This window comes from Ictidomys tridecemlineatus, chromosome 10 (assembly GCF_052094955.1).
Source record: "Ictidomys tridecemlineatus isolate mIctTri1 chromosome 10, mIctTri1.hap1, whole genome shotgun sequence".
In the NCBI taxonomy this organism is placed as follows: domain Eukaryota; kingdom Metazoa; phylum Chordata; class Mammalia; order Rodentia; family Sciuridae; genus Ictidomys; species Ictidomys tridecemlineatus.
Genome location: NC_135486.1, coordinates 97613206 through 97636894, shown reverse-complemented (window position 1 = coordinate 97636894; position 23689 = coordinate 97613206). Strand labels below are relative to the sequence as shown.

Sequence of the window (23689 nt, the reverse complement as noted above, 5' to 3'; positions counted from 1 at the left end):
ACAATGAAGGGGGAAAGTAAAGTTTAAGTCATTACTTTTATGTTTAAAATTTTCTTTTGTTCACTTAAAAACGCTGATTTTAATTTGTTGTTATTTATTTACTTTTGGCTTAGTGTGATAATCATTCCTATTTATCACAAAAATTTTGAAAATGTGGACAGGTATAAAAAATAGCCAGTAAGCTAATCAGCCAGAGATTAAACACTGTTATGCATTCTCTTTTGACCTTTTTTTAAAGCACATATATCTAAAAAATAAAACTAAAATTTTATCTTTATTTTTTAACTTAATACTGTATCATGAGCAAATTCCTTCCTAATAGAAATTATACATATTTTTACAAGCTTTCCTGGATGAAGTAGCTGTGTGATGATTCAAAGAGCAGGCTGCTAGATACGAAACCTTTATAGAAGGCAAACTGTGAACCAAACAAAAGGAAAATAAGTTAAAATGCCAACCAGAGAATTTAGTTAGACCAAAAAAATAATTTCTGGGCTACAATGTTTGGGTCCTGAAATTGGTTTCCTGCAGTGAAGATATTAGACCTTTTCTACTTTGGAAAAGAATAAACTGATGAATATTCTTCCTCTTCTGCCCATGGTGAGCAGAACTATTAGAAATGGGCTCGTGTCATTGGGTATGAATTTAACGGTTCAGATCATGCTTTTGACAATAGCATCCAACTACCTCAAATGCTTAGACATTAACCTAATTAAAGATGAGAGACACCTCTCAAGTGAAAATTATAATACACTACTGGGAAAAAAATGGAGACCTAAATATATATATATATATTGTGGTCATAGATTAGAAGGTTGACATTTTAAAGATGTCAATTTGTCATGAACTAAAAAAATATAATCAATGCAATCCCAGCAGGATTTGGAGTGGGGGAGTAGGAATTATATGTCCATAGGAAACAACAGAATTTTTGGATAGTTCAGTGACCAGATGACAGATTTGAGATGGTCCAATCAGAATTTCCAGAATTAATGACTGCTTTGGTTTGGTTTCTTCCAATGTTAAAATAAGGAGGTGCAGAATCCTAAGGCTAGGAAGGACTTCTATGCTTTTGCATTAAATAGCATTGCTAATCAAACCATTCCCCTAAAATATACTAACTCTTTTAAATAAAAGTCCCTGTGTAAGAGACTCATCCATATTCCCCCAATTAAACACGCTTCTAGACTCTTGCATTCCTAAGAATGAAGAACACTCAATGTCTAAGTATATTTTGACTCTAACCTGCTATTATTGTCCTTTTCCTTCTCCCAGCCCTTTTGAGCTTGAAATTGAGAAGATCTATCACTACAGCTGTTGCTATATAAAGATATATCCCATCTTTATTGCTAAACAAAAGCAAATAAATATGTTTGAATGAATAAGCAAATAAACATTGTCTACCATATACTTGGGTGCTATACTTAAATTGTGACCCATTTTAGTTAAAAAAAAAAAAAGAAAGAAAAGAAAGAGTGCCAGTAAGTTGTCCCTTTAGTGAAGCTTCTTTCCAAGCTTTGAATTACCTTTGTACCCCACTCCTGGATTTTGACATGCTTCAGTTGCACGTTCCCACAGTCAATAGCAAACTCAAGCAAAAGCTGATCCTCTCTGAGTGAGGCTCCATTACCTCATGGTTCCCAGCCACTAAATCCACATGGTGTCACGCTCATGTAACCCCTCACTGGATACTATTGCAGTCTCCCTGTTTGAAATGGGTCTGTTTTTCTACCTTCATAAGTCAACTGGCCTGTGCTTATCAGCACTAAACTCTCTCCAGTCTACGTCCACCTAAAGCAACAGGCCTAAATCATTATAAATCTTAATCTGGTTCTCTCAGTAAGAGTCACCAATCCCATCTGAAGACACAGGAAGATTTAATGAGGTACTCTCTGTTCTATCATCTAAAAAAAATATTAAGAATGTAAAATAATACTGGGAAGGAAGTCAGATTTCAAATTTAAAAAACAGGCCTGGGGAAACTTGGGTCCAAGAAGATTAAAGGATTTCTAGCTCAAGTGAAAAATTCATTGTTTTCCCTTTCACCCCTGCCTCACCTCTCAATAGGAAATGATGATTTATTAAGTCAAATCTAAGAATTAACTGTGTTCAAGAATGGCAAAAATCGTAACAACATTAAACTCTGGGAAGGAAAGCACACAAATTTTGGATGATTGGGTTTCTAGTTATGGGATTAGTTATAAATTGGCCTTGAGTTACAGGGCTCATTAATGCTACCTAGATTGTTATTATTTATAATGATCAACCTCAATACCAAACCCACAGAAGATGGGCAAGAGAGCCTTGGCAGGCTAAGTGGTCCCAGAGTCCTGCTCTGTACATAGCTGGCAGCACTAATGCTGGCTGGCTCTGTTGTACACCTTTAGCCTGGAAATTCCTTCAGGAGGGATACAGAGCCTGAGTACTAAGTGAAATCCCTGTGAAGCAACTGAGCCAGCCTTCCCTGGTCCTGAAGGTTTTGATTTTGGTGGTTACTGGATAGCTGAGTAGAGGGTAAAACAGATCTGGGCTCGATGAAGTCTAAACTGTTCACTAGATGTGTGACCCTTCAGCAAGTTACCTGCCCTCCTGAATTTGCAGTAAAGAGCAAATAAGACAATAGCTGTGTAGCTCTTAGCACTCTGCTTGGGATAGGGAAACCCTCCATCTAGTGTACATTACACACACACCTCACACACACACCCTTAGTAGAATGGGAGAAATCATTGAAACTATTTTTCCCTGTTGCTCAAGGAGGGACTGGTCAAAGAAAAGGACTTCACTGCTGTTCAGTGGAAGACTTGGGCTCCAGAGCTCAGCTGTAGAAAGATGTAATCTAGGTGTAAGCAGTATTTTTAAATTATGTTTCTGGAGCCCCTGGGTTTGCAGATATGCCTCTGAGGCTGCGGCAGATAAAAGTGGGGATGGAGTCAAGGAGATTTAGGGGTTCTTGGGGTCTCTACACTTAAGAAGCTAGAGCAGCTCCACATTAGTGTGTCTCAGGAGTGGGCTGTCAGAATGCATTTGCAGATATCTCATTACCTTTTGTCTTGAAAGGAAATCTACTATTCTGGGACAAGGACTCTGAGGGCTCACCAGTGCTCTATGTCAGAGTCTGTGTAATCTGAGCCTGTGGGCGGTGGCCTGCCATTAGGCACACATGGCCACCATGAGGAGAAGTGGCCAATTGCCCAGGAAGGATTCCACAGAAAGAGTTCAAAGGGCATCCAGAGAAGCCCACACTGCTCTGTAATGCTGTCCAGGTTTCCTCCTCCTCCACAGAGGCCTCCTAGGCCTCCCTGAATGAGACTGTTGGTCTAACAGGAAGAAGAAAGGAAGCCAGCAAGTTAGGGAGGACCTAGAGGGCACAATCCCTCTGTGGCTGGCCACCTTAGTCCCCTCGACTGACAGACAGCTCAGGAAGAAACTGAGAGAGAAGCCTCAGGGCTCAGGTCAATGGAGTCTCACAAGGGAAAAGTTCAAGAGCACACAGCAAATGGTTCTAGATGCCAGTTCAAATCAGACCTGGACTCGGGGAACGGAAGGAAGCTCTGCGTCCCTGTGCTCCATCCACTGCCAGTTACTGGAACACGCGCATGCGCCCTCCCCAAGGTGCTATGTTAACTCCTTAGAAATGGCACAAGGATTTAAATCTGATCTCTTTGAGAGGGGCAGTGACTTGTAGAACAGACAGCTGGATTTTTCACCATGTAACTGCTAGTAAACATTGTAAAGTCTTGTGGTTACTGACTTCTCAGGGCCACGATGTTAATTTCCAAGATTCACTCAAACATGAAGAACCTACTACTTAATAAATAACTTACTCAGGAGTCCCCTCATGACATTAGCCATTTTACTTTGCCACACAAACTTCTAGGAAAGACAAACATTCTGCCAACTCTGTTCTCATTTCAGTTACTGCTATAGCCTCCAGGGGCATGTGTAATTATCAACCAGTGCCTAAAGGATTTACTTCCTCTTATCAACCGGCCAAAGCAAATATTTGTAAACTTGAATGCTAAACAGAGTTTAATCTGAGTTGTCTTTAAGATTAATGAAGGGCTGGGGATGTAGCTAAGTGGTAGAGTGCTTAGCTACTTGGCTACCAGTAGCCAAGAGCTGCTTGGAAAGGTCTGACCAAGTTGGTACAGAAGCCCAAAGAAAAACAGGAGACAGGAATGTTTTTGAAAAACACACCTAATGCATGAGAACTTAGCATCAAGCAACACTCAAATTCATAGGAAAGAGTCCTGAATATTTTTTGGAAAACACGAACTGGCATTGTACCCTCCTAAGGCAGAAGTCTGCAGTCTGTGGCTTAGTTAGGGTTAACAGTTTTGAGTGTGTGTTCAGGTGCTGTGACTCACTAGCTCCAGGATTTGAGCAGGTTGCATGACCTCTCTAAGTCCCAATTTCCTTCCAGGTAAGATGGAGAAGAAAACAGGACTTTAAAAAAAAAAATGGGAGAATTAAAAAATAATGCTTGGAAGATACTTAAAATAGAGTTCAGAACATAGGGCTGGGGTTGTGGCTCAGTGGTAAAGTGCTTGCTCACCTAGCACCTTCGAGGCCCTGGGTTCGATCCTCAGCACCACATAAAAATAAATAAACAAAATAAAGGTATCGTGTACAATTAAAAAATAAATATTAAAAAAGAACATATTAAGTGCTACATGGATAGCAGCTGTTATTTTTATTAAAAAGTGTTCCTGGCTTTTATGAGTAGTTGGTACCCCAATTCCCAGAGAGCCCCATAATGTAAAAGGGGAAAAAACACTGGGTGGACAAGCAAGAAAATGTGGAAAGCTGACATACAACCACTGTGTCCCTATCAATTTGGGAAGCTCAGGAGGAGCTTTTCTAGAACTCCTAAGCAAGAGCTTCCTACATGCAACACTCCATTGAGCATCACAGAAACATTGTTCTCCTGCTCAAAGAAGAGGTCAGGGAGGAAACAGGGAGGCAGAACCAGGATTTCAGTTTGTCTGTGTGGTGTGTTTTGTCCCTCCAATGGAAACTCCATGAGGGTGGCTTTCTGCTTTGGTCACTGCTGGATTGCCATGGTAACTTGAGGTAGGAAGCCAGCACATCTGCTTCCTGAACCTAATTCTTTCCGTAGTACTGCATGGACCAAGATGTAGAAGGAAGGAGAAGGTGGAGCCAAGGTGCTCTTCAGATCTGTTGATAAAGCACAGAAATCTCTGGAGCACCTTCATGTACAAAAGGTATGGGGAGCCAGGAAGAGCAGCCATGCTTCCAACTCTCACAATTGCCCACCAGGAGGGGGCAGAAGACAAGCAAAGCTGCATACCATTGCCAGGAACCCTGAGCCATCTGCATGATCAGCCTGGATTGCAGATTGCACCCACTCTCTGATATGAGGCCTCTGTGGGGATTTGTGGTCAGGGAAACTGATATTGGATTAGAGCAGCAAATCTTTCCTCCTAGTTAGTACTCAGTAAAAATCTAATCGAATGATGGTAGACTGAAAAATACCATGTTTTGACTTTGACTATTTTATGATCACATTTCAATCCTAATCCAAAGGATTTTATTGAAATAATCTGGCCAATGGGGAAGAGAAAGAGAGCCGACCATAAAGAAGAGAACTGCCATCCACACAGGGTCAGAGAGAGAGAGAGAGACTGAGTGATTTGGTCAAAGTCAGAAAGTCATTTTCAGAGAGAATCTGGAAATCTTTGAGAGAACTAGCCAACACTACAACCTTATTGGACACCTTAGAGTCACTGACTGTGTCACTGTTGGTTTTCATTTTCCAGCTGGGAACCCCAGAGGTCAGGCTACTGGACAGCTGCATATGGAAGGGCCAGATGTGGAGGGACACCAGCAGAAACAGCAGCTCTCTTTTTGGTGGCCAACTCATGCAAGGGTCTCCTCATTTAGCCGAAATGGAGAATCTGATCCAATCATTCTAACCATCCCAGGTGGGCAACTCAGCACCGGATATGAGTGCGCATCCTGCCGAGGAGGCCACAATCAGGAACTGGTTCATATGTTTTTTAGACGGGATGCTGATGACCAGCCTGCTGATTCCAGAGAGCAGAAGGGGTGTTTTCCTCTCTGGAAGGAGGGGAAATTTGAAACAAACAGTTCCCTCCTCCCCCCAAAACCAAGAAATCTGTTATCCTCAAAATAAGAGGATAAATGACAACCTCTTTGTTTAGGCTTTTCGGGTAAAAAAAATTTAAAAACAAAATGAAACAAAACAAAAAAACACGACAAAGACAGCAAGAATATTCCCAGCAGATCCCTAAAAGCTGTAAGGGAAAGTTTTGGTGGATACCCAGGAATAAGTACGGGGAAAAGGTTTGAACTCTCCTTTATGATAAAGAGATATTTATTTCCCTGACAAATCCTCAAGGATCAATCCCTTACATCAAAGATTCCCAAGAGACCCTGTGAAATAAGGCCACATTGCAGATGGCAGGATCCACGGAGGTATCTCTGGGGACTGTCTCAGTGAATTCAATGTGATTTTTCACATGAAAAAATGCATGCCTGGAAAACTTTCCATCCGACTTAGGCATTTTCAAAATAAAATAGTTCAGAAAGTGCTGCAATTGAAGCTCTTTCAAAGGCAAGCCCATTTTGATGGCAGCTGGCAGTCTCTGGGAGAGCTTTATTCTCCAGGGAGAATCCACGCCTCGGTGGCACTTCACCAAAGGGTAAAGAGTACAAATGTCATTTAAAAGGACAGTTGGGGGAGCAGGGGGAGTGGGAGACAGAGACAGAGAGACAAGCACCAAGAATTAAATAGTCAATTTAAAAAATTAACAGTATCAAGTCGAATATCTACCTGAAATAACTGTTTGCAGCTTACACAGTTTCCATTTCTCACACTGGAAAATGAAGAGCTGACCTTTCTGACTTCAGAATTGTTATTCTATTACATTATACACTGCAAATATCAGCCATACTTATTCTCTCCTCCTAGCAAAGGGGAACGCAAACAGAAAACATGCTTCAATGGGAACAGAGAAATGCCCCTGAGGTGAGGGTGGGATTTCTTCTTCCCTGTTTAAAATCTCTTCATCAGAAAGTTGTTCGTTTAGATTACATACTGTCATTCTGTCCCAGTTCTTCTGAGTAGACAAAAAAATTCCTTTACTAGTAGTACCTCGGGGCATAAATACAGCTGTATAAGTGACCTTATTAGTTTTTAATTTTGTATTTTATTTTTTTTTTCTCAAATAGGAGAAGAGACAACTGTTCTGTCTCCTCAGTTTAACTCAGGCCAGTCCTGCTCAAATGAGTCCAGAAACATCCATTCCACAGAAAGAGCTTCCCCAGGCCTCACTGTTACACAGTCCAGCATAAACACACACTGGCAGCCCAATTCCTTTGGCACTGCCTGGTGGGCTGTGCCTACTGGCAGAGCTGAGGTCATGACCAAAATTAAGGCCCCTGGAATCCTGCTCATTGTTAGACCTTAAAGAAGAGGCAACAGGCCGCTGGTGCTAGGGGCACTTTAAAAGAGCAGAAAAAGACACAGGAAGGAGACAGAGCAGGAGCAAGAATAAAAACAAAACAAAAGCCATCGCGTGATTTACACCAGTACCGGGCAAGTGCATTTTGAGCTATGAGCACAAAGCTGGCACACGCCGATCAGATCACCTCCCTGTGTGGAGAGATGTCAGATAGCTGGCATCCTCATTGTGACGCTGGTTATTAATAAACTGTCTGACAATGGAAGGAAGTGCTTACATTCAGAGAACGAGAATGTGTGAATAGTTGAGTAATGAACATGGACTGGTCCCAGGCGAGGCTGGGGCCCATGCTGAGCACGTTTTCTCCCAGAACGGAAAGTGTTGGAGCAGGACAGACTGCAGTTCTTTTCTTTTCTTTTAAAACCAAAGATTCATCACCACATGGATCCATCTACCCTTCATAATCCTGCTGGTCATAAGGAAGATGATGATTTAAGGGTCATCTCACTGACCACACAGTCAAACGCCTATTTATAAACACAACATGTTGCTTTGTTTTGTAGGTGGGAACTTTATACCTCTATATTTCTATTCGAGAAGCCAACAGTGGTCTCAGCCTCCCGCTTAAGAGAGGAGGATGCACAGTAACACTTCTGGTTGGGTTGGTTAATGTATCAAGTCTCAGGGCCCTGCAGAAACTGGATAGTTCCTAAGCAGGTTTTCTTTAAATGGCCTGAGAGCAAAAACACAGCTTGGTGGGCCCCTACGCAGCTACTGAAGTCCCCTTGTTCTGGGAGGCAAATCCCTGAAACAATACTCAGAGCAAATCCCAGACTCTCCCACTCTCAGATGAGCTCTGCTACCCAGACAAAGGCAGCTTGTTTGGTTCCTCCTTCTCTCCCCTCCTGTCTTTTCTGAGATTTCAAGTAATGGGGGAAGGGAAGGAGCAAGAAGCCCTCTAAAGATCTCATGAAGAGGATCTCAGGTCCTTTAAAAACAAAATCTCTGAAAACATCTAAACCAAGTAGTGTGAATTCATCCTTGTCCTCTCACTCTGTGTTTGAACCTTCTCAAAATTTGTTACCTGGATCATATATGAGGGAAAGCAGGGGACAGAAGCAGCTACAAAGGTAGAAGAATTATCTAGGCTCTGCCCCCTGCTTTCTCCCCTTCCCGGTGTCAACAGGTAGATTTACTGAGCCCTACACAAGTGCATCCATCCCATCACAGGCTCATAGCTGAGACTCAGTTGGATTACCACCCCTGTGGCCCTCTGCTGGGACACAGGCCTGCAGGTATCCATCCCACAGGAGAGCCCTACATCTACAACCACAGGACTCGGAGTGTCCCAGCCTCAAACTTAATTTCAACTATGTTGACATTTTCTTTTTGAAATTGCTAGCCCATGGTTCAGGGTTCAAGATAGCAATGATGGTATCAAACTAAAAAGCTTCTTCACAGCACAGGAAATAACCAAAAATGTGAAGGAAAAAGCCAAAGAATCTGAAAAAAATCTTTGCTACCTGCACCTCAGATAAAGCATTGATCTCCAGGATATATAAAGAGCTCAAAAAACTTAACATCAAATCAAACTAAACCAAACCAAAACAAAAAACAACAAATAATCCCATCATTAATGGGCAAAGGAACCAAACAGGCACAGCACAGAAGAAGAAATACAAGGGGTCAACAAACATAGGGAAAACATTTTCAATATATCTAGCAATTATAGAAATGCAAATTAAAGCTATACTGAGATTCCATCTCCGGTCAGAATAGCAAGTATCATGAATACAAGTAACAATAAATTTTGGTAAGGATGTGGGGAAAAACGTACACTCATATATTGCTGCTTATAGTGAAAATGGGTGCAACTACTCTGGAAAGCAGTGCAGAGATTCCTCAGAAAACCTGGAATGGAACCACCATTTGACCCAGTTATCCCACTCCACAGTATATACCCAAAGGACTTAAAATCAGCATACTATAGTGACATGGCTACATCAATGTTTAAAGCAGTTCAATTCACAATAGTTAAGATGTGGAACCAACCTAGGTGCCCTTCAACAGATGAATGGATAAAGAAAATATGGTGTATATATATACACAATGGAATATTACTCAGCCATAAAAAAGAATGGCTTTATGACTTTTGCCAGTAAAACGAATGGGCGGAAGACTCTCATGCTAAGTGAAATAAGCCAGTCGCCAAAACCAAGACCAAATGATCTTTCTGATATGTGGACGCTGACACACAATAAGTGGGGAAAAGAGGAAGAACAGAAGTTCATTGGAGTAGACAATGAGTAATGAAAGGAAGGAAGGGGGGAAAGAAATAAGAAAGACAGTAGAATGAATAAAAATAAGTAAATACATGATAGCAATGATATTTCTTCATTTCTGTAGCATGTGAGGCCTCAGACACCAAGGACTGGACTTCCCAGGAATTTTAAAGGTAATTACATATCTTTAAATAGGAAGATCGCTTTTCACATTTCTAGTAGTATGGAAATACGTTCTCTGTTTTGCATCCATCAGCAGTATGTACACTCCTTGGCAGGGAGGGCTTGCAACTTTTTAAAATGCTGTGTACAATACCTAGCATAGTTGGGAGCTGGAAAAATGTTGATACCATAGAAATCTTACAAGGTTGTTCCCTGGCTCGGTTAGTTACTCATAGCCTGGTAAAGGAAAGGGATGCACAGAAGAGGACAAGGGTGGGTGCTACTGCAACAGGAGCCTGATCTGACCAGAGCAAACCTGAGAGGTCTAAGAGCCTCTGGCAAAGGCCCAAGGCAGAGGGGAGAGAGAATGTTGGTGGCAGGTCATAGAACAGCCCTCAGCAAGGCAGACCCCATGCCCTCTGGGCACATGGAGACTCTTAGCACGCACAGCCGCAGGACTCTCAATGGTCTCCAACATCTCATTTCAAGAACTGTATCTTTTTCTTTTTAATATTTATTTTTTAGCCAGGTACAATATCTTTATTTTATTTATTTTTATGTGGTGCTGAGGATCGAACCCAGGGCCTCACACATGCTAGGCAAGTGCTCTACCGCTGAGCCACAACCCCAGCCCCAAGAACTAACTGTATCTTGAGCACCTCCTGGCAGTGGCTCCCTAGGGTGGGCTAGGAAAGAGGAGTTTCAAATGGTGACTAGGTTCTCAACCTGCTTTTATGGAACAATTATTAGACACCATTTAATTAGGAGGGGAAGGAGAAGGGACAGGTTATCAGTTTGGATACTGGATAGTCTGTGTGTAATTTCCTGAAGGAAGCAATGGGAGGTCAGGCGAGTACTAAAAATCAGGGCTATCCTTCCAGGGAAAGCATGTGAGGCTGTCCTGTCTGTGGGAGCACATTGTGGGCAAGAGGACAGACGGGACAGAAAGCCAGGGAGGGGCAGGAGTCCAGCCAGCCTCCTGGATTCTCAGGCCAGGGATTGGATTTCCCCACTGTGGGGGACCTGAAGTTGGTCCCTTCCAGATGGGACTGCCAAAGGCTCTCCACAGGGCAGGCTTCCTCCTCCCAGCGAGGAAAGCAGGAGAGCGGCCACAGCGTGAGGGAGGACAGGATGGAGAAATCCCCTTTGTGAGTGGATGGACTGCTTCCTGTTTGTGGTCCCTCCCTCCATTGTCCCAAGTGTTTCTCTTAAGTCATGGAGGTGGTGGTGGGTGTGGGGCATCCCCAGGGAGCCTTGGCATTAAAGGACAGGTTTTCAGGCTTGAACTTGCAGTGCTGAGAAGAGGTTGACATGCTCCCTGGCCTAATGGGGCCTTCTCACCTGGTGTTTCCTCTTGCTTTGCTGGGCAGCATCAGAAAGGGGACGGGGGCGAAAGGCAGACCAGAGCTAACCTGCTGTCCACTCCTAAATGTCCTCACGTGGGGCCCCTCCACTATAATATTAAACATTTGAAACTTACTTTAATATCTTGGGAGAAACATGCTTATGTATTAGGTGTAGGAGTGGATTTGGCAGGGAGATGTTTTTGTAACTTCTTTTCAATCCCACGGAATTGATTATAAATGGCAACCTGATGGCAGTAATAGAGATTTATTGCCTGGTGCTTAGATTTCATTCCTGGTGGTTCTGTAATGTCAGCTTCATCTTAGGATGTGGAGCTTTTGGCACAACCTCATGGAGAGCTGCTAGCAGGTGTTGCTTGGTGCCTCCGGAGGTTGCCCGATAGATATGAGGGGCTCAGGCAGATGGACCAGGACACACAGGCTGCAAGTGGGGGGAGGTGGAACAAGCAGCACGCTTACCTCCAGCTTTTTATCTCTTCTTCAGCAAGAAGAGTGGCCCTCAAAGTTTCGACCGGCATCACCAGGCAATTTGTTGGAGAGACACTCAACTCAGTCTTACCCAGACCTGCAGAGGCTCTGGAGGGAAGCCTGGCAGTCTGTTTCCATACCTCCTCTGATGTGGTTCTGATGCTTGCCTAAGAACCCCGGAGCTGGAAGAATCCAGGCTGGATCAGGGCTGGGTTCCCTATGACTAGATAAGGAGGCAGGTGAGCTGACAAACCCAGGTTCTGATCTGAGACTGTGGGTTTTAACAGGGTTAGGAAAACTATTGTATGCTGTGTCTAAAAGACAAAGTGTGGGCTTTGGTTCCACCCTTTGCCTTTCAGCGGGAGCCTGGGTGTGGCTGTAATTCCAGGCAGGGGGCTTAGGTTGAATAGCCTTCTCTCTGATTAAAGAAGACAATGTTCCCTAAGGACCTTCCTTACAAACTTCTAAGTCTCAGAAACAATGACCATTTGACACATCTTTTGCATGAAACCATTCTGAAGGCTCCCAGGGAGGGAAAAGGTTAGTGTGAACCCTGAGATGGTCAGGCAGACACAGATCCAGGTTTTGCAGGGCCTAAAGCTTAAGCAATACTGGTAGCTCTGTTTAGGTAGCTCTGTTTAAGACAATACAGTAGATTTTACTAAACATACTAGCATGTGAACATACCGTCAGGGCCCTGCCTGGGCCTCAACCCGTCCACCCAGAAGCCCTGGGTTTATTGCTCCCGCAGCTGCACAGTAAAGCCGCCTCTCTGTGCAGGAAGGGCGTGCATCCTCTCCCTGGTTCTTCAGTTTTAAACTTTTTCCCAGCTCTGATTGGACAACATCAGTCCAGAACCTGACTGGACAGCTTTTAGCTTCCCTTCCTCTCCCATCTTTTCCTTTTCTAATGTGTTGTTGCAGTCACTATCTATAGTTATAGAATGACCCTGGAAGATGAGGTAGGATGAAAACATCTTGCTTTATTTTCCTGACTCCCCAGATCAATCAGGTTTTAACCATGTGGCCTTGGGAGTAACCTTCATTAGTCACTTCTCTCACATTTCCAAGTAACCACTGCCCTCTTCTCTCTCTGCCCTCCTCTAACTCATCTTCTTCCTGTCCTTTCAGCAGAGGGCACCCTGCTCTTGAAGTCAGCCTGATCTGGGAGTTCAGAGCTCTTCTGTCCCTTCAACATTTAATGGCAAAACAATCAGCCCAAGGCTCCCAGAAAAAGGAGAACCAGGTCTCCTGACCTTTGGAGAGGACAGGTGCTTATCTTTCTGTCACGGCCGGTGGTGGTGGCCAGCTTCTCCTTACCTACCTGAGCTAGAGTAACCTACACCTTTTAAAGACTGGAGGAGGCGCCTTGGGAAGAGAGTGTGTGTCTCAGCACCGTGACCCTGGCCTCCACCTCTCCTCAGTGTGCAATCCTCCCTTGAAGACACAGAGCAAACTTCACTTTCTGTCCTGGCAGTTGATATTCCTGAAGGTCGACTTGACCATCAGGACAGTCAGTATTTTGAAAGGCTCTGGAGATTCTTGAAGAGACCTGAGTGTGACCAGCAGTCTGTCCTACATAGATGTGGATACAGTGGTTCTCCCTCCACCACCTTGGATGCTTTGGGGCATTTTCTTCAGATTCCCATTTGGACCCAACCTTGGTGGGGCACAAAGCCAGCTTCTGTTGAGCATGCCAGGTGGCCTGCTGTGTCATGGCTGATCCCGGGCTTCTCAGAGCCTACCCAAGGGTCGAGACCCATGACAGGGAGGCCTTCTCTCACACTCTCCAGAAGGTTCTTTGCAGGCCAGCCTTACCTGAGGACAGTAGGCTCCCGCTGCTGCCGCTGATAATCTTCCCCTTGCTCCCCATGTTGGCCAACTTTGAGGTCTTCAGAGTCCCAGTCTCGGTCAGGTCAATGGCAATCTCGCTCAGACTTCGTGCCGCATGGATCTTGGACTGGAACAGAAGGATAAGCGGGTCATGGAAGGTCATTCCTCTCAAAGAGGGGACAGAAGTCACTCGCCTACTCGGTGTCCTGAAATTTAGCAAAGTGACTCATCCCAGGATCTGCAGCCTCTTGAGGTTTGGAAGCCTCAGCCCTACCACTAATCACCAACACTGTGTGAAGGAGCAGAGGAGGCTCAGAGCTACACAAATGATGGAATGTCGCAGGCCAGGATCCTGTAGGCTGAACTGAAGTCTGGATGTGGGGAAAATTACTTAATCTCATGAGCCTCATTATTCCCAACTATAAACTACCACACAAGGAGGTGAGGCGACCCTCCCCTCTCCTCCCTTCCCCTCCTCCCCCTTTCTCTCTGCCTGACACAGCAATCAATAAAAAGTGACTATGACTATGTTGAACTTAAACATGGAGGAAAAAATAATTTTCAGCTTTCTAAATGACATGAGACAGACAAATTCAAGAAATACCCATAAATTATGCAATTATGAAGACCTCTTCAATTCTCATCCATGTGACCTTGGAAAGTTTGCCTGAAGATCAGTGCCCTATTCCTGCAACCTCAGTGTGCGTGGGCACTACTCAAAACTTCTGGCACATGCTGGCTTCTATTTTGATACCTACATATAAGTTCCGGAGTCTTCATATTATAGCTCAAACTTCACTCAATCCACCTGTTCATTAGCCCCATTTGGCTAAAGGACACAGTAAGCGAGAGTAATTAGAAAAAGATTCTATATTCACAGTTGCATCCCTAAAAGTGATTGATTTTAGGAAGGCTGTCTGGGCCCAGGGGCCTGCATTTGTCCTGGAAAAGTAGTCTGGGACTCTGAGTCCATGTCCTTCCTTTGGCCTCAGTGTTTGTCCACACTGGTGAATGACCACAACTTCCGGCCTCGGGCACTTTCCTCCTGTTAGCAAGACAAACGTCTATGAGCCAGAGGAAACTCTTGAGGCTTTTGCTTGTTTTGTTCACCTGGTGTGAACCGGTCTTCCTTTTCTCTCTCCCCACTGGTCCTTCCTCAACTTAGACTTAAGTCTTCTTTCTAACTTAGACTTTTTGCCTTGCATTTAGAACCAGGTCAGCATCCTCAGGTTAGGGTCCCCTTATTCATAAAACAATCCCAGCTGAGAGCCTTCACAGGGTTTTGGCTTGCAGCAGAAAGCAGGAAAGGCCTTGGCCCGGCCTATCAGCGGCACCCATCTGGTAGTGCTTTATCCTCAAGCGAGCATAGCAAGCACAACTCATGACTTCCTTTCTTTCTGCACTACTCTATTATCAAGACCCATGTTTTAATAAAAAGGAGCCCACACTTAACCAGTTGTGTAATAATAACTCAGGATGATATAGACTACTGCCGCCTGGTACTAAAGGCCTGGGGCTTGAAGCCACAGAGAGCAGGGTTAGAATCCCAAAGCTTCCCAGTTAATCTCTAGTGGACCTTGACCCTTGAACTCTCTGACCCTCAGATTCTTGTTTGTAACATGGAAATCGGAGAGTCCACATCACAGAGGTGGGATGAGGGCTAAGTTAGATAATCTATGTCAAGGCCACTGCAATAGGAAAAGGATATAAATTAAGGCCTGGAAATAATTTCCTAAATGAGGTTAGACTGATGGTTCCACCTGGCATTTTAGGGATCTCAATAATCACATGTAAAACCTGTCTTCTACTCAGGCCCTCCGCTCCTGCCACACATCAGTCTGGAAAACAAAAATATGGAAAGGGAATAACAGCTGTCCTTTATAAGGGAGACCAGATTCTTAGAAGCTTTAGAAACTTTCTGGAATGGAGATATCACAATGACCCAACAGTCTTAGTGAGAGAGAGAACTAAGAGGAAATGAGCACTGTTGGGGACATCTTCTCCTTGCCGAGGCAAGTCCCTGTGCCAACCTGGAAGAGTCTCTATGTGAAAATCTTGCCCTATAAACATTATTCAGTTTAAAGGAGGATTTTCTGTGAGCAAGATTTAATTTTTCCTACCATGTTGTCTCTCTGCTTTTGATTCCAGATGAAATAAAGAAAGCAAACTGGACTTTAAAAAGGAAAAAAAAAAAAGAGTAAGGAGGAAAGACATTTGCATTGGGGGTCAATTCCAGAAGACCTGGCTCTAAATTCAGAGGAAAAAGTGTCTGATGTTTCATCTAAACAATTTGATGAAATTGTTTCAAATATTTTCAAATATTTTCTTCCCAAGTCCACAAGACATTCCTTGGCTCCAGGCTGCCGAGGTTGTTGGGATCTCACTGACAACATTTCTGATCTTTGGGGTCAGCATATAGAAGTTACCAGTTGTAATTAGTGACTGCCTAGCTTCTCATACTGAATGGACTACGGAAAACCAACTAGTACAGCCTCCCTCCACCCTAACTTAGAAGGTGCAAGGGTCTCTTTATGCACATGTGTGGAGGGGAGCTGACAGGGGGTGCAGAGGGAAAGAAAGAGGAGGGGAGGGAGGGAGAGAGAGAGAGACAGACAGAAGACACTCATGACGCCCCTTAAAGAAGGAAATACCCGAGTGTGAGGAAAGAACATGAGAATCTTGGCCACCCCCCCCTTGCTGACTCAAACCACTAGACCACACTTGTCTCTCTGGAGTTGATAAACATCACTTGGGAGGCCTGGGCTCTGCTGAAGCACTTCAGAGAAAGGAATGGTTGGCACGGCCCTATACAGTAGAGTGGGAAGCCCTGCCAGCTGCCAGCCCACACAGGCTGGCCAGAAATATTTGAAGCTTTTCATTGGAAGGCCTGTCGGCCATCACTCACTCAGAACTTATGCTGCCCACCAGAGACGGATCTGTTCTATAAAGAATGACTTTCCAGAAATGAAAGGTGCTGTAATTCCTATGGGGAGTTTCATCACCTCTGATTTAACTTGGGGACCTTTTAGAGAATTTAAACTTGACACATGCATCGGCCAGGAGAATAGTATGTTAGCTTAATAATGATGTTAACAAGAGACAGCACATACTTCCTGAAGCCGTTTCACCAACATTGTGTCATTTGACCAATTACTAATTTAGGTCAGGAATTTCCTTTTCTGTTCTCTAATTGGGGAGAGCAAAGCGCATGTGATGAAAGACCAGTCCAAGGTCACGGTTCTGAAAAACAGAGTTCTCCCACTTCCAAATAGGGGAACTTTCCCTCACCTGTTTCTGGGGTTTGAGGAGTTTGTCCCTAAGGGGAAGTGAAAGGGCTTTGGGACATTTGTGAGTATGTGAGGTTTTCTGGGACAAAATTCTACTCCTCCCGGGAGTGTGGGCTTTTTCTTCGGTCCCTCGGGGTTACTGAGAAGGTCAGCCAAGTTCTTCCTAATGCTGTGGGCATTTGGTTTTGCCTCTTAAAAGATGCCCTTGTTAGTCAGTGATCTGTGACCATTCTTTCCTGAGGCTCACTCTCTGCATCATGGCTGGCCTGAAACCTGCCGAGCAGCCTTCCCATGTGCAGGGCAGGACCACCTTTGAGAACAGTCACACTGAGACCACCTGCTGAAGCCATCCAGGAGACTCTATACAAAAAAGAGGACAGAGAGGGGACCTCAAACAGCCATGTTGCACAATCCATTGGGTGAAATGTGCTATTTCTTTTTCCCTTTCAAAACTCTAGTACCAGTGTGCGGGTGGTCTGCCCTCGAAAGAAACTGGCAGTGAGGTCCAGGAGACTTGCCCAACCCTCTACTCCTCATCATCCCATGACTGAACAGTACCCATGTTTGAAGGTGTTGCAAGGTGTTGACCTCCAACTTTTGCTACCGGAGAGCAAATCATTGGCATCCGCTGGCCGTGTCAATGTGCAGCATGAGTCAAAACCTTTTGGCCCTGTTTCTTTTGATCTAAGTGAGCTTCAAATTCCTGTGTCAAGACCTGTCAACACCTGGAGAGCTCTGGAAGGCTCATGACTCCTCACTACAAAAATGCTCCTCCCTTGACTCAGTCACCCCAGAAAGTGATCCAAAAATAAAGACGAGGAGGAAGATTTAGAAAAGGGAACAGTGGTTTACAAAGGAGAAAGTGAAGCTGGACATAGTGGCACATGCCTGCAATCCCAGCGACTTGGGAGGCTGAGGCAGGAGGATCTGAACAAGTTCAAGGACAGCCTCAGAAACTCAGAGAGACTCTGTCTCAAAAAAAAAAAAAAGAGAGGCTGGGGTTGTGGTTCATCAGTAGAGCACTCGCCTAGCATGTGGGAGGCACTGGGTTTGATCCTCAGCACCATGTAGAAATAAATAAAAAATAAAGGTATTGTGTCCAGCTACAACTAAAAAAAAAAAGAAATTAAAAAAAAAGAGAAAGGGCTGGGGCTATGGCTCAGTGGTTAAATGCCTCTGGATTCAGACCCCAGGAACAACAACAAAAAAGGTGGTGTGTGTGTGTGTGTGTGTGTGTGTGTGTGTGTGTGCGCACATGCGTGCGCAAGCGCACGCCTGTTCTATAGGCCCTGATTTAAAACTAAATTAGGACTGAAGGGGTAGCTTCGTTTCTTCCTGTACTATCTCTTATCTCCCACTCAATCCCAACTTTCTCCCCCAGGAAACAGAAACCCACAATAAGTGAAAATAGACAAAAGAGAAAGAGCCCCAGCAGGTCCCAATCCAGTGATCAGAGTCTGCCTCCTCCTGAGAAGTCAGTGGAGAGAAGTCCCCTTGGGTAGTGGAGCCCACTTGCCCAGGGGCTGCGGCTCTTCTTGCTCTGTATATAAAACACCGCAAGCCACTGGATCCTGGGAAAAGTGCAGGACCCATCTTGGCACGGCCTTTGCCTGAGGGTACCAGAGACCTGATGGGGGATGAGGGAGCAGAGTGTTGATAGAAGCTGTGTGTGAACCAAGGACACGTCATTCTCCCACCCACTAGAAAACACAGCGGCAAGTCTGGGTTGGGGGTGGAGAATCTCCCTGGACAGATGACTGTTTACTAAGCCCCAGGCTCTGGGTCCACCTTAGGGAAACAGACTTGTTGCTGCTGCTTTTTTTTTTTTTTCACTTTTCCAGTTTTGCATTTTTAAAAATGGAGTTGGCAGTTGGAAAAGCCTTCGGGGGTTTTTCACAGCAATTACTCTAAACAGTTAGATGGTGTCTATTAGTTGAGCACTGTTCCTTTTTTTTTTTTTTTAACTCTTCAAAAAATAAAACATGTCACTGTTTAAACACCAAAAAGGGCTGGACTACTTGTTCCTGGGAGAGTCTCCTGAGGTCCAAAAGCATGTTCAGAATTCCTCAGAAGAGTCCTATCTGGCTCTAGTGGCTCTTGAGCAGTTGATGGTGGCTGGGCCTCTCTCAACCAAACTGCATGGAATGTGCTGTCTTATTCTTACAGAACTAGTCTCATTCCTCCCACCTGTAGCCCTGAGAGGCAAGTCCACACCTGTGTGAGTCTTGGACCAAGGACACTGGTCCTCCCCCACTCATCCATTCCCGTCTCTAAACTGCTGCCTTGAGGCCAGCTCATGGCTTGGTGAAAGGCCTGGTCACTTACCTTACTCTGCTTTCTGTCCAGATAGAACTGGTGTTGGCTAATAGCCATAGCCCAAATGGACTTGATTAATGCTGGACATGCATACCAGGTGTGCACTGCAATGCCACTGTGCCCAAATGTCCTCCTTGTCACCGAAGCCCTGGGAAAGCAAGAATCACAAGTTTCAACCTTATTTATGAGGAGAGAAGCCATTTATCAATCAACGGCTTTTAGTAAGAATACATCGGGACCTAAAAACTCTGGCATGAAGATGACAGATGAGCTCACACACAAACATAGGCGTGTGCAGGAACACACACACACACACACACACACACACACACGCACCCCTGGTTGTAGGTAGGGAAACTGACTCCTCATGGCTCAGGATTCAGCTAACCTTCTGTCTTGTCAGGGATAAGATGGGTCATTCTAGGTCACTGGATGGTCCTGTCTGATCTTCACCTCTTGGCACTGGGCCAAGACAAACCTCAGAGACAGGAAAAACCTTCAGTGGTGCTCTTTACTAACCAGGCAATGCTGCCCATGGTGAAGAGGAACACATTCCTTCCTCATGGCCACAGGCCACAGCACTGGAGGGAAACAGGACTTCCTACAGCACTCCAGCTCAAAGCTCCTTGAAAGATCTGGTTATCAATTTCAAATACATCCAGAGAGCAGGAGGCCATAAAGAATCAGGAGAGGAAAGGCAGGGAAGAATGAGCCAGCTGATCCTCCAACCTCCTTGTAAATGAGACAAACCCACATGGAGTACGTATGGTGCAGAGAGGAGGAATCAGACCTTAAAAATCAAAATAGGGTTGGGCTGGAGATGTGGCTCAAGTGGTAGCATGCTTGCCTGGCATGCAAGGGTGCTGAATTCCATCCTCAGCACCACATAAAAATAAAATAAAGATGTTGTGTCCACCGAAAACTAAAAAATAAATATTAAAAAATTCTCTCTCTCTCTCTCTCTCTCTCAAAAAAAAAAATCAAAATGGGAAAGATTAATCTCAATCAACATGGTCTAGAAGGTAATGGAGTTTGGGGAAGAAAAGAGTCACATGGTCATGTTCTCAATGATATTTGCTTTACAAGACAGGCAGATTAAAACAGAACAAGTGAAATTTGAGAACATGTGTTTGAATATACATCCTTATGAGGGGTTTGTGGGGGGGGGATTCGACCTGTACATCAGAAGAAAACCGTCCAAGACTACGATATCTAATTTAGAAGAAATGTGGGGTCATTAGGATTTGTGAATAATAGTACTTCCTCCCATGTGGCCAATTTTGCCTGGAAGAAAACTTAAAGCTGCTCCTCTCAAGTGACTCTGGAGGCTAAAGATTTAACAGTGGGTCTTCTTCATTCCAACTTATAAGGAGAAATTCAAGTCTGGTGGTTAGAAATCTGATTCTAGGCAGGTTTTTCCTCCTTTTGGTTCAAACCAAAGTTAAGGGGGAAAAAAGTTGCCAGAGCATGAAACAGCACACAGTTGAAAGTAACTGAACAGGAGGCAGTGATCGAGGAGAAGGAGACCCCACGGGTCTCTGCAGATTTGAAAAGAAACTGTGACCTGAGCTCCCCGTTTGGCTTCCATGATAATTGCTCAAACAGTTACTCCTGAGAGTAACCAAACAACAACAAAGTCAAAGTAGAGAGGAAAAATAACTTGATGGGTATTTTCATCAAGGTAGTAAGAGCTGCTTTTCAGATAAGGTAAAGGAGGAAGAATCCATGCTTCCGTGGAAGCATCTAAATCAGAGTTTTTATCTGGCTCTAACATTAATTTTATCTCCTCTACTCATCTCTCCTCTCAGGCCCTTCCCACCCCACTGACTTTTCTATTTTCCCCAAACCTTAGAACTGAAATAGTATCTGCAAACCTACAGAATGGCAGAAAGAAAGGCAAGTAGGAGGCTGTATGGGAGTTTGCAGTTCACTGCATGTCCTGTGTCCTGAGGGGAAGGACAAACCATGGGATCCCACCTATCCTGATCAACTCAGAAAGTACACCTTGGCCCTGCATGATGTCCCTGTCGTCCCAGTTTCCCACAAAGGACATCTTTGTTATATGATTTTATCTGGCACTTCCCATCCTATCAACTTAATTCCCACTCCCTTCCTGGCCTGGGGGAGGAGTTGACCCTGAACACCACTATAAGGTGAGGGCATTTTGATGAACCTTCTCTGATCTAAATAGGCAAGGCAACAAGCAACAGGAGGAGGTGTCTAACCTAAACTGCTACTTCGGGCTGTGGGGAGGGGACCACCAGCTGAGGCAGAAGGCCTGGCAGCAGCACTGCCTCTGCCCCTGAGGTAGCCAACCAAAAGCAATTCCCTTTCCTTAGGCATCTGGAGAATGGGTCTTTCCAGCTGAAGCCACAATGAGCTTTTACCTCCCTGGGCCTCTTTCCTTGCCTCCCTTGACCATCCTGCTCACTTTTTAAAAAAAAAATTTTTTTATTAATACCAGAGAGTGAACTCAGGGGCACTTGACTACTGAGCCACATCTCCAGCCCTATTTTGTATTTTATTTAGAGACAGAGTCTCACTGAGTTGCTTAGCACCTTGATTTTGCTGAGGCTGGCTTTGAACTGAAGATCATTCTGTCTCAGGCTCCTGAGCCACTGGGATTACAGACATGTGCCACCATGCCTGGCCATCCTGCTCACTTCTAGAAAAACAGAGTGGACTCCGGGCTACTTTTCCAGAGTTCACACTCCAAGCCCAGGCTGCTACCTTTGGGTTCCTTCACCTCCTTCTTCTGTGTATACCAGGCCCTCCCTCTCTCACCTCATTTTCTCAGTTGAGGAACATCCATCTGACCCCTTAGCCTCCTATGGGCCCACCTCAGGGCCTCCATATTAGTTACCCTTCCAGGTTCCACTCAGGTCTCCCTCCTTAGGAAGGCTCTCCTGAGCAACTGGGCCCTCATCATCAGCCTCATTCAGCATATATGTTCTGTGCCATTTGGCACTTGGCACCCCTACTTTGTGTATAATGTAGCAAAAAGAACATGATCTTTGGCCCCAGACTTCCTGGTTCAAATCCTGCCTGTACCACATAGTAGCTATTTGTAACCTCAGAACTGAAATAGTATCTTAGAACTGAAATTGTAACCAGAGCAAGTCACTTCATTCCTGTGCCTCTCACACAGAACAAGACCAACAGTAGGACCTACTTCCTGGGTTGCAGTGAGAGGATGTAGACATGCCATAACCTCCTCACGTGTCCATTCATTCTTCTGCCTGTCCCCACAACTATGCCAGAAGTTATAAGGAAGAGGACCCCATCTCAATGTACATGGGATTGATCCCTTCTGTTGAATAGGCTCAAGATCACTTAATGGTGATATGTGAGGTTTGGACCCTTTCCGATAGCCTTGGACTTTGGAAAGGGGATTTAGTATTAAATCACTGATAGGATGATGGATGTAGAGAGAACACGTGTGCCCCCCCAACACACACATGGTTAATGGATTTGTCCAAGGTGACCCTGAGTTAGCAGAATTCCCAATAGAACATTGGCATAGAGAATCTGTCACTCTCCTATGCACAGCCCCTTAGATTATCCAATTTTTATTTAATTTTTACTGTCAAGCATCCTTTTTCTGCATCTGACCCATGGTGGCAGAATTCATTTCGCCCTTTTTAACACTTGTTTCCCCTCCTCTCATCTGCCTAGAAATCTGGTCCAATACAGTTCACCTGAAAAAATAATAGTGCATTTCTTCTTGGCTGGATTCTATTTTTGGTATCCATCGCTCCCTCCTTGGCCTGCACAGATGCATATGTGTGCTCTGCAGAGAAGCGTTTTAGAACATGAAACCAGTCCCAGGACCCTTCGAAATGCTGAACAAGCTGTCCTTCTGCTGATGATAACATCTGATCTGACTGCAGAGACTTGAAAGCTTTCGAAGGGTTTCCAGCTTCTAGAACTGTAGTAACTGTGGGGCAGGGAGAAGCTCTCACCTATGCATGAGGCTGCTTCAAGCAGATTAAATGGCAAAGTGAGCAGTGCATGAGTCCTGATGGCTTATCTTGCAGCAGAAACTCAGGCTACTGCACAAGCCTCAGCTCTCTCACTATGGGCGTCATCTTAGCATCCCAAGGGCAGCTTGTCTCCTATGCCAGAAGCCCTGTGTGAGGTGGGACTGGTGCCATCTCCTCTGGAGTCCAGAGCTAGGTGTCAATAGCACCTCAAATCCACTGAGTGTCTGATCTCTTTCCTACTTTCCCAGGGCTATCTTCTTGTTGTCCATGTTTCAGACCTGAGTAAAGTGATTTATTCTTATGTGTCGGGCCTGATTCTAGGAAATTCTACTGCTGCTTATGGGCTGCCTGCAACTTTAGGACTGCCAGCAGACAAAGAAAAAGCAGAGGGCAGGAGCTGCCCCGACCCCTTGTACGCCAGTTCACTGCAGTCCTTACTGGGCCCTTATTGTCTGGCTTCTACTTGGAGCAAGGATCTTTTATCCTGGTGCTCTCTGGGGTACAGTGTGGGGTGGAGGGAGAAATAATTGTATTTCTTTCATATCCG

At 44.8% G+C, this 23689-nt stretch overlaps 1 protein-coding gene across 15 annotated transcripts in view; it reads right to left on the bottom strand.

Annotated features, from left to right (window-relative positions):
* Frmd4a (FERM domain containing 4A) overlaps positions 1–23689 on the bottom strand; it is a 571051-nt gene that overhangs the window by 30268 nt on the left and 517094 nt on the right. For all 15 annotated transcript variants that reach the window (XM_078023496.1, XM_040277346.2, XM_040277343.2 and 12 more), the window contains 2 exons: positions 19169–19307; positions 13542–13683 (listed from right to left, as the gene is read on the bottom strand). In XM_078023496.1, coding sequence (XP_077879622.1) covers positions 13542–13683; positions 19169–19307 — 281 coding nt within the window. The remainder of the gene's footprint in view (positions 1–13541; positions 13684–19168; positions 19308–23689) is intronic.